General features: G+C 36.3%; 1 protein-coding gene across 2 annotated transcripts in view; it reads right to left on the bottom strand.

The window, feature by feature from the left end:
* The window catches only part of CNTN1 (contactin 1), a 1,190,489-nt gene that overhangs the window by 717,766 nt on the left and 460,164 nt on the right, over positions 1–12,559 (bottom strand). For both annotated transcript variants that reach the window (XM_044087442.1, XM_044087443.1), the window contains one exon: positions 7,689–7,807. In XM_044087442.1, the coding sequence (XP_043943377.1) occupies positions 7,689–7,743 (55 nt within the window). In that variant the 5' untranslated portion in view covers positions 7,744–7,807. The remainder of the gene's footprint in view (positions 1–7,688; positions 7,808–12,559) is intronic.

The following is a 12,559-nucleotide window of genomic DNA, read 5'->3' as shown; positions in this document are numbered from 1 at the left end:
TGTGCATCTAATCAGCATTTCCTCTCCACATGTCTGGCACTCTATGGATGTATCCAACACTTCTCAGTGTCTTCTTACAAGAATGCTGTACCATCTGTGCACCGTCCATACACACAGATCCCCAAAAGGCATAGACTCTTAACATTTTCATTACTGCCAACATTTCTTTCCAAAAAAATATCTTCTGCCCATAATGCATCTTCTTTACTTCAGTGATCTCTCTGTTTAACAAAAGCACATTCATGTACATCCATCCCCAACTGCCTGTGGATGATACCAATTCTTTCATTTTTGACCTAGTTCAAAATTTCCTAAAGCTAAACGTACTTCTTCATAATTTACTGTTTCTACTCCTGTATCTTTACATTTCTCCTTGCCCTCATGCCAGCTGTTCTGAGTCTCTGGTTACTAGCTTTAAGAACCCACATTATAACAACCAATCTCCTTTCTCTAACTTAAGTTTAGCTTTCAGAAATTAAAAAGGTAGCCATTCATTTAACTGTTCATCCACATCTCTCACCTACCTAATGCATTTTTCTTGCCAAATTACCAGCCTTCCCTCCAACTACTTAGGGCTTCCACCATAGATCCTTAGCACTTCTGTCCTTCTCAGCTATGGTCACCAATCAGTACCATTCTCTAGCTCATCTATTGTTTTTCCTTGTCCAGTCTTCCAGCCCTTATTATAAGCAACCTATGTCACACTTTTATTTTCTATGACACGGCCATTGAACAAGGTTTATAATGGTCATATATTTTGCATGAAATTCAACATGCATCTTCCTCCAGCTTGCCTGTGGGCCTTAAATCTATCTTTCAGGATATATATATATATATATATATATATATATATGTGTGTGTGTGTGTGTGTGTGTGTATATATATATATATATATATATATATATATATGTGTGTGTGTGTGTGTGTGTGTGTGTATATATGTGTGTGTGTGTGTGTGTGTGTGTGTGTGTGTGTGTGTGTGTGTGTGTGTATATATATATATATATATATATATATATATATATATATTCCTCAGAAGCCTGAAACACTATAAGCTTGAAAATCAAAAAAGCCTGAAAATTCAAAAAAAAAAAACCCAAAATCCAAAAAAACAAAATCCAAAAAAAAACAAAATAATGCTAAATATAAAATGTAAATAACACTCTATCTACCAACTGACCCCTGACCCCCTAACTAATAACCCCCTCCCGGCTAATATCGCACACACTCACCTGACCGCGCCTAACCCTAACTCTAACCCCAATATTTGTCACTATTGCATACTAACATAAAACACCACACACACTTTACCTGACAACAACACAACATGACCTAACACCACATGGGCTAAAAATAGCAAGCCACAATGACGCCAGTATGTCCATTTTGTGTTTTTAGGATTTTGAGTTTCAGGATTTTGGGTTTTCGGGATTTTGAATTTTCAGGCTTTTGGTTTCAGGATTTTGATTTTCAAGCTTATAGTGTTTCAGGCTTCTGATAGGGAACTATATATATATATATATATATATATATATATATATATATATATATATTTATACATATATCTATATAGGATCTGTACTAATGCAAGAACGGCAGTTTCACTGAGTGAAACCGCTGATCATGCATTTGCAAAAGTGCTTCTCACCGTAAAAGCACTTTCGTGAAAGTATGATAAGATATAGGGAAAATCAGGGGGGAATGACTGTTGCTGAGATCGTAGTACAGTGGGGATGAGGGAATATTCCCTTTTCCCCACTGTAGTGCGATCGCGGAGTGAGAATATAAAAGTAGGGGGTGTGGAGGGTGCAGGGGGGCTTGCCCCCCTACATAAACATTAGTTATATGTTTTTTTTTTTTTTTTTTTTGGTGTTTATATTGGGAACTTTAGCGAAAGTGCTTTTCGGTTAAAAGCGCTTTCGCTAAAGTGTGTTCGGTGAATGTAGATTCGGACTACTGAACTTTCGTTCAATTGTCATAGATCCATAGATATATATATATATGTGTGTATATATATATATATATATATATATATATATATATATATGTATATATATATATATATATATATATATATGTATATATATATATATGTTCCCCACAAATACTTCTAGTACACTGTCTAACTCCCTGAGGGATCATCTACCAGCTTATTCCCTTTGAACAAACTCCCAACAACTAAGAGTACACACTATAAAATTAGTTAGGAACTCAATTAATTTTTGTTAGCATAAATTCAACAATCTCCTACAGGAAATAGACTGGACATCCCTTAAACAACTACCCCTTAATGATGCTGTACTATACTTTAATAACACTTTCCTTCACATACTTAATACACTAGCTCTCATTTGTATAAAATAATCAAAAAATAACTCAGCACCATGGCTCTTTAAGGAACGTAAACACCTGATGAAGCAAAGAGACCTAGCTTAGTCAACCTGGAAACAAAACAAAAATGAACAAAATCATGTTAATTTCAAAACACTACGTAACAATGTGAAAAAACTAATCAACAGAGATAAGAAGTCATATTATTCCCAGCTTCAACTCCAGCATAAAATCAACCCCAGTAAATGTTGGCACTCCATATTTTCTCTACTTAACCCTGGAAGAAATGGAGAGCACACCCTATCACCAGATACCCCTCCATCACAAATAGCCGAAAACGTTAACATGCACTTCATAAAATCAATTTTGGACTTATTAACTAACACCCTAATGTTGACCCCCCCACCCCACCCTTCAACCTATTCAGACACCAACTCCGTGCCACCAACTACTTGTAACCCTGTCATAATTAACCCTCCCCCCTACTCAGAAAAATGTCATACAAACCCCATTCTCATTTCAGTCCACACCCACTGACACCATTAAGAAACTGCTACAAAAACTAAAACCTTGCTCTATCTCAGCTGACAATTTCCCCCCATACTACCTCAAACTGGCTGCTAACTCAGTCACCTACCCAATCAGTATCCTTATAACTAGGTCTTTATCTGAATTAGAAGTACATACCATATAGAAACTATCTCACATCACCCCCATCCACAAAGGAGGCAACTCTTTTGATCCATCCAATTTCCATCCTATATCCATCTTGTCAACCATATCCAAAATTCTCAAGAGAGGTATCTGTCAGCAAGTAATACAATATCTATTGCAAAACAATCTTTTAACCAAAACCCAACATGGCTTCCAACCTACCCACAGCACAGCTACAGCCCTATTACCTTTTACACACACCATGAACAAGGCCACAGATGCAGGATTCCTTGATTTCTCCAAGGCCTTTGACACAGTGTCTCACCCCTTAATTTTGAACACACTGTCTAACCTAGGCTTCTCACATAGCACAGTAAAATGGTTTCTGAGCTACCTCAAGGATCATAAACAAGCACTGAAATGGTCCAATGAACTTTCATCCTTCCTCCACAACCCTACTGGAGTCCCCAAGGCTCCATCCTAGGATCCCTACTCTTCAATATTTTTACAAACAACCTTCACACTGCCTCTCACCCTGGGACCCTCATTCAGTACGCTAATGATTCCATTTCCACCATAATCTGCACTGCTCAATCACTACCAGAACTACTTTCAAAAACTCAGTCCTTTACTGCAGTCGAATCCTGCCTAAGAAATGCTCAACTCTTTCTTAACAAAAAGAAGACAAAACTAATACTCTCGTCCCCAAAACACCTCCCCTGTCACTGATCATTTCATCATCCTTGTATCTGACAACACTGTCATAGAAACAGTGCAGGAAACAAAACTTCTAGTTGTTATCATTGACAATAAACTTTCATTTGACCCCCATATCCAGCAAAATATAAAGAAAACTCATCAAAAACAGGGACTCTTATATAAAAATAAACAGTTCTTTACTGCAGCACCCAAAACTGCCCTTGCAAAAACATTTTTACTTCCCCTCCTTTCTTTATGGTGCCTCTCTCTTAACTAACTTACAAACTTCTACCCTAAGCAAGTTAGAACAGTGCTACAACAAAGTTGCAAAGTTTGCCACAAACTCTAAATATCACACATACCACTGTAAACCACTCCTAGAATTAAACAGGCTTGAACTCCCCAACCAGCTCGCCTTTATTCAACTCTCCACCTTGTACAACCTTATTTTCAAGCCAACTGCCTGCCCTGCACTAGCCAATCTAGTCACACCTTACACACCAAATCAATCCCTACAATCAAAAGACAACAATCTCTTAGCTATCTCAATACCCACAAGAAAACCTGGTCACTCTCTGTATTCATACTCTGTCTCTATACATTGGAATTCACTGCCTCTAGCTACCAGGTCTATGCCTGACCTAACCCATTTCAAAGCCTCTTTAAAACATCATCTCAAAAATACATGGCTCTGCTCCTGCATAAAGCCTGCCTAGTGCTCAGGTCTTCCTCTTCTGTAACACTTCAATCCCTCACAAACTGCAACATCTTAAAGCTCTTCTAACTCCTTCTCTGCTTCTGTACCATATCCTTAAGCTACTGCCCAGGCTTTATTGCTTCTATTCTTCTTAACTGTCTCTCACTATCTGTCTGCATCACTATTATTCTGGCTGCTGTTTTCCTAACTGAAACTAATATTCTATTTTGCATGTATTATTACAGCAATGTCACATATTGCACTACCTACATACTACTTTTTTGGGCAACGTCTACGTCATGTATGGTGAGAGTGACTATTATTGTCTGTAGTGTTTTAATTGTATAGAATTGTCTAGATGTGTAGTCATATATTGCAACATCTTGTACCAGTTAGTTCTTTCAACTTATTTTTTGTGTAGTATTTCTAACATCATTTTTACTGTATTGCATTATACTGTGTTTGTATTGTACTATATGTGGAGCTTTTTACACCGGGCCACTGCTGAAAATGGGTTCTGTAGACCCAGTCAGACCACCCCAGTAAACAAATGTCAACTAAATAAATAAATAAATTATATATATATATATCTACACACACACACACACACACACACACATATATTTATATATATATATATGGTTCTACCTGACTTGGATGTGGTTGTCGGTGTTGTGTTGGTTTCGATTATGTGTAGAAGATATATATATATATATATATATATATATATATGTATGCATACATATAGATACATACACAAACATACATATCTATCTATGCATGTATATATATATATATATATATATATATATATATATATATATATTTATAAACTAAATCATATATTTCCTGCTGTTCCAAGCACAGGCACATTCATTAGAAGGATGTTATTTAATATGAATTCCTGTTTATCAGATGAAAATAAACAGAGAGCATGTGCCAAATGTAAATGAGACAGCTCCACTGGTTTGAACTGCTCAACCTCCTAACCTACAATCAGCTCTGCCTCTGTCATTCTATCTATTACCTCCCCAATAAGTGTCCTGCCCTCAAAAACCTAGTACAACATCACTCAGCCAAAATGCCTCTTAGATCATCAAGTAAATTACTACTAGAAGTCACCAACAGCTACAATAGCTTTGGAGATGCACTATATAGTAGTTCAGTGGCTAAAAAATGGAACTCTGTCCCTACAAGCATTCAAAACACATCATCCAAAGCCTCCTTTAAAGACCTCATCAGGCAACATCTCAAGGAAAGTTGGCAGTGCCATGATTACTCCCCAGGTTAATGAAAGCGGATAACATACATATAAAATCTAGAGCACTTGATAATAGTTTTCAATCTTACTCACAAACACTGGCTAATCTACAATGTATGTACTGTACCTGTGTACTATGTATGTATTCTACCTATGTTCCAAATTTCAGCTGTACACCACAAATCTATTAATTACCTTTATTTTTAAAATTAATATTTTTTTGTTTGTTCTCTCCACTGTAACTGTGTATGTGCTGCATACCACTGTAAAAATATGTCTCCTGTAATTTGTGTTTATACTGATCATGTCTAAATAATTAAATGTGTCTGTAATTTTTCTTTGTGGAGCTTTTCTCCCCAGGCCTCTGCTGAAAAAGGGCCTTTTCGGCTCAGTCAGACACCCCCGGTTAACAAATGTAAAATAATAATAATAAATAAATGTGGCGACTGTCATACAAAGTCAATATGAAAGCTTCCGATATATCTTCTGACTAATTCATGGGCTAAAGATGGGTCTTCTTCACATGCTGAAACAGACATTGACTCACTAGGGGATTCTGGGGATAACATACAAGCAGAGACACATTTATCAACCTCTATTACCGTGGACAATAAGTCATGCAATGACCACTCTTGCCCTTTGGACCAGTAAGAAAATAAGGGATGGCAGAATGCATGCTTATGGTCAGAGAAATAGACATAACATTTCAAGAACTGATGAATATGTAAACCACAACTGAAATCTAGAAATGTAATTATTTAATAATAAATGTAGTTTGAATTGCTGTTGTTATGAATAAACATTCTTCCACCACAAATTGTTTGTGTGTGTGTGTGTGTGTGTGTGTGTGTGTGTGTGTGTGTGTGTGTGTGTGTGTGTGTATCTATATCTATATATCTATCTATACATATATTTATGACATACGTGTGTGTGTGTGTGTGTGTGTGTGTGTGTGTACACACACACACACACACACACACACACACACACACACACACACACACACACACACACACACACACACACACACACACACACACACACACGTATTATATGTATATGTATAAAAGTTTTATTTAGATATAGATATAGATGTAGCTATATATAGACCCCTGTCAGTGTGAACACTGGCTTTAGGTGATTGTCGTTGTTGAACTGACATGCCAACTTCATGTAGAAAAAAATGGGAAAAGGAGTTTGTTGATGGATAAATAAAGACAGACAAACAAATACTAGAATGATACTATAGTTGGTGATTAGTAATTTGTAGAAAGCTGTCATACAACTAATAAAAAAGAAACTGTGGCATTACTTTAGTCGGGTCTATATCACGACCTCGACACTGCATAATGCTGAATACCTATTTATCGACACATATATGTTGAATCCCAGTTAACTGAACAGCCAGATCACCAAGTTTTTTTATTAGAGAAAAAAAAAAATGGTTGGCTGTCGCTGTGGATTAGCCCTTTTCCCTACTGTAGTGAGATCTAGGAGTTAGTATATTTAGTTAGGGTTGATGTGGGGGGCACCACTACCCACATTGAGGGGTGTGGGGGGAGTCCCCCCTATTTTGTAATGTTTGTAGGGGTGTGTTGTGTTCAGCTGGCCTACCGATTTCTTTCCCTGGGAAAGAAATCGGTGATCTGGCCGTTTGGTTATCTGGGAGTTAGACATATATCTGTCGATGAAAAGGTGTTCAGCATTATGGGGTTTTGAGGTTGTAATACAGACCCACTTTAGTCCATATATATAGTCTGGGGATTAACATTACCTTTCTTACCAAACTGAATGGTATAATTTCCAGTGAAGAAACATGATAAACCCACTAAGTTTCAAACTTGGAGCAAACCATTTATCTTTTTAAATGTTATCTAGATTCTTTAAGTACATATACCAACTGGTTTCTGCTCTTATCATACGATGGCAAAAATATTAACAATTTCAGTCAGCAGGAATGTAACATCACCTAGCAGAATATCTACAATCAACATGATTCAGAATCACATGGCATGCAGTGATGGCTCTGTTCGCAGTATCACTTACCTGCTATGAAGGCAGTAGTAGAAACAACAGAGAGCAGACTGACCAGGAACCACATTTTTAGAGAATGCTCAGGAACACTTAGTATAATCGATTGTTATATTTTCCAGTAGCAAAAATATCTGCAATAGAAAATGTGTTTAAGTATAACTTCTACATATTAGTACTATACACACACACACACACACACACACACACACACACACACACACACACACACACACACACACACACATGCATACTTTGTCAATAGCATCTGCAGCTTGTTTTAGCTTATGTGTGGATTTGCACACACTTTTTTATAATTTTTGCTTTCTTAGTTTTCATTGTCACAATATGATATTCATTCATTCAACATCACCATCAACATCATATTTTTTAAAGTTACGACAGTACTGGAGTTTCATAGATCTAGCCAATAATCTATCGGGTAAACTGTATCAGCCGAGTTCAGAATATTTTAATACATAACCAGCATTAGACAAGCATTCTCCTATATTTTATTCCTAATGCTTTCACGAAAGGTCATCCAGTATGCAAAACAGAAAAAAGAATTCCAGGCTTCCAACAGCTTGCATTATAAAACTGACATAAGCTATTTTGTGGTTGTCTGCATCTTAAATGAGATTCTGTATACAGCAGATGCTTTCCCAGCAGATTGCATACCACAGCAGAAAATGTAATTGTCAACATTTAACCTGACAGGTGTGCTCAGAAGAGTTAGACCTGTACTTATGCCTGACTCATTCCTCTATTACTGTATAGCTTAATATTTTTAGTCAGCAGTCAGGAAAAAAAAAAAAAAATATATATATATACAAACTGACTTTCATGTATATATAACATGACAAACTCGGGTGTATACTACGTGATCAAATATTCGAACATGTAATAGTCAACCCATAATAATCGGACCATCACAATGTCGAACATGCTGAAGTTTTCCATTGTCTGCACTGTAGTGCAATCTTGGAGTTGGTATATTTAAGTAGAGAGGGTGGGGAGTGCAGGGGGGCTTGCCCCCCTGCATAGAGCATTTAAATGGTTTGTTTGGGTGGGATTTTTTTATTTTATTTTCCATTCGACATTGTGACGGTTCAATTATTACAGGTCGACTATTACGTGTTCGAATATTTGACCATTTGATTATGTAATATAGACCCACAAACTGTACTGGCCAGAGGTCACACACGAATAACAAAGTAACATAGAACATGAAACCAGAAAATGAATGCGCAGTATCTGATTTGTACATCTTTAAAAATCTATGTGAACCAAAGCCTTTGAATTTCTTCCATTTTACCTACTCATGCCACAGCCCTTGTAGTCCCTATGAAATAAAAAATCCTGCCAGCACATTTTGGGTCACTGGAATGGTTAGTTTCTTCTGGAGTTCTGTGCAATGTAATTAGTACCTCTCAGTGACAATGCATTTATGACATCTTCTGTAAAAATTATCATATTTTGTTTTAACAAATCAACAAACATTTACTGAACACACACACATACACATAGACACACACACACACACACACACACACACACACATATATATATATATATATATATATATATATATATATATACATATACACACACACACACACACACACACACACACACACACACACACACACACACACACACACACACACACACACACACAGACTTTCTTACTTCCTCCATGAAATTGTCATTTCTTGTAGTCGTAGAAGTGACCTGTATGCATGCATATACAAATAGACTGCATTTTTACATGTTGCATGTCCCAGGCTGGACACATAACAGTCCAGATGGATCAGTTCTCTACAAATTCATATAAATATATGAAAAAATGAGGTCAGCCAGATATGCCGGTATGACCTATAATACCCGTCTATTATTAGGCGTGCCTAGTCTTCACTGAGGCATTCTTGTATGAGCGACTTTTGTGCAATTTCTTTTTGTTGAAATGTATATTTGTGTATTACTGGAGCTGACATTGCACACAAGGTATTTTTCTTTTCTTTCACTTTTCCCTAGTATAGTGTAACAGTGGAGTTGGTATCTGTAAGTTATTCTGGTGTGGAGGTGTGAAGCCCCCTGCAACAGACATTTTGTGTGTGTGTGTGTGTGTGTGTGTGTGTGTGTGTGTGTGTGTTTGCACTTTTTTTGAGTTACACTTCTTAATGATGAAAAATGAGTGAAGCATGACTTATTGTACAATGACCTAATAAAACATATAGAATAACTGTCACAGAAATTAAGTAGTTTGGTAGCAGGAAAAGGCCATTAGCTGATACACAGCTGATTTGCCCTCTTCTACGCTGACATAACTGTTGGTCCTTTAAGTACCTGATTTCTATCCCAACTCCCACCCCCACTGCCACTAAAAGGCAGCTTACTGCTGTTGTAGGAATACCTGGATGACCCACATAGGGTTTATCCCAAAAAGGATTAAAGCGTTTTATTCCATGCAACCACCTTCTCACTATTAATTATACCTTCAGATTAGTTGTGATCTGTACCTTTAAGGTTTAGATTGTGTTTCTCTGTTTGCATGTGTCCTAGACAGGCATATCTAAAAATGTAATTCTTTGAAAAGTACATTGATTAATAAATGTGCAATACTTAATTTATTGTTTTCCGATCTTTTCTCTAAGAGGAAAAATAGCATTTAGCATGCTAATTTTCCAAATGAAGCTGACATAACTATATGTCTGTTGCTCTAACTGTAGTATTTATTTATGTATTTTTGTATGTATGTATTGACTTTGATTACCAGAAAAGACCAACTGAGTAGAAGCCCATTTTCAGCAGAGGCCTGGGGAGAAAAGCTCCAAATTATTACAAAACAATTTTAAGAGCAATAATTTTACAATCTTCTAAAATAAAACAAAAACATCTGCAGTTTAAACAATTATAACAAAGTAGACATAATATAAAAACATTTGTTAAGAATCAGTTCAAGTTATATGACATTTGTTCCCACAGCACATTGTTGGTTGATTTATACACACAGCAGTGTCGGCCAGCCCAGTGCCCAAGCTTCCACCACAGTCACACACACACACCGCGCACACACAGCCAATTTAAGCCATCCACCAGCAGCATGTCTTCTTTTGGGATGTGGGAGGAACCGGAGCCGAGACACGAAACCAGACACAGGAGGGAGGTTGACTCCACACAGAACACAACCTCAGTCAGGGATCAACGAAGAACCTCTTGCTGTGAGGCGGCACTACTAACCACTGCACCACACCAAGAATCAGTTCAAGTTATATGACAATCATTTAATATTTAGAGAAATTTTAGTTTATAGAGAAATTAAATGTGAGTTAGTCTAATACAAACAGGAATTGCAATATGAAGTGAGGGAATAACATGGTATATTATGAGTGAAAGTCAGGGAAGGGAATTATTGAATTAATGCAAGTACTAGTACCAAAAAATTCTGTTTGTTATGGAGATCAGCATGTGCTTCCCATAATGCAATGCACTACTGAACTATGACCTCACAACAGGAGATCTTCAACAATTCACATGACATCTCACCTGACTATCTCTCAGTGGTTCTAGGTTATGAAGATCAAGTGACTCAAGAGATACGAGCTAGCATGTGCCATTATACATAGATGGCATTACCTCACTTCAACTTTAGTTCTCCTAATGAATACAAAATATTGAGATAAAATCAGCTTCTAAACAGGAAGAATTAGGACTGTATGACATCATTAAATAAGTAAAAGTTACATCATGTGAGCCAGAACCAGCAAATAAAAAGAACAATAACAGCATGTCTATTTGTCAGCAAGAGTCATTAGAGTCATTCTCTGTCCTAACACAATTTTAGTTTATGGTAAGAATCTCACACAGCTGTGTATCTTACTTTAAGAAATACTCTGCTCTTGCAGTTGCAAAACAGTCAATAATAATCTCAAGTAATATAATTCCTGGACCATCTGTGGACATGGACAGTATAAGAAAGAATCCATTTAGGACTGCCTACCAGACACAACCCTGTCTATAGAGAGGCATCAGACCTGCAGTGGTTTGTAAATCTTTGGTCACAAAAGCACTGTTGCAGCTTCTTACATATCTTAGGTAGAATTCTTTAAAAATACAGGGCAAATTAATTTAGTATTAACTGAAATACCAACAAGTTTATCAGTTAGGGTTTTATTGTAAATAGCACAGCAAAAATGACAATGGACGGACGGGACACTTAATGTATGCTGACTAGCAGCAAGTCTTAGGTAATTTTCAATAATAGCATAAAATACCAAATGATTATTTCAAATGTTATACTTTTTTCCATTCCCATAAGATTTAAACTACCCACTTAGTGTTAAAAACATGTGATTTCCTATAATTAGATATTTTAGAATGGATTATTATTTCAGCAACATTTGTATTTTTGCTTGCATTTACTATGTGTAATACAGCCAGATTTCTTCATTTAGTGCTCTGCATTTAAAATGGACTTTTATTCAATTTATTAAAAATGCTATAGATTTTTCTACAATTTATGTATTGACTAGAAACTATACTAAAGATCTCAAATATAATTCAGAGACTTTAATAACTGAATACCTGTAGCGTTAAATTTGACTTTTCTGGGAGTGGAGCCTGGATGGCCAACTGAGAGCAGTAAAATTTTAGAGCTCCATAAACTAGTAAAATAATATAGGAAAATGTTATTATTTTTAAGGGAAAAAAAGGTCAAATATCTATAGATAAACAACTAAACTACATAAATATTAAATTTGGTAGAGTTATATAAAAATTTTCCTGTTAAGAAACTTGGTGACATTTTGAATTACTGAAAATAAACAACTCAAGGAATTCTCATCCGGATGCTGCTTTGAAGAGAAAACTACAACTGATGACAACTA

Source organism: Protopterus annectens, chromosome 11.part0 (genome assembly GCF_019279795.1).
Source record: "Protopterus annectens isolate FY-2018-M chromosome 11.part0, PAN1.0, whole genome shotgun sequence".
In the NCBI taxonomy this organism is placed as follows: domain Eukaryota; kingdom Metazoa; phylum Chordata; order Ceratodontiformes; family Protopteridae; genus Protopterus; species Protopterus annectens.
Note: the sequence above shows the minus strand (reverse complement) of the source record. Positions and strands in the feature narration are given on the sequence as shown.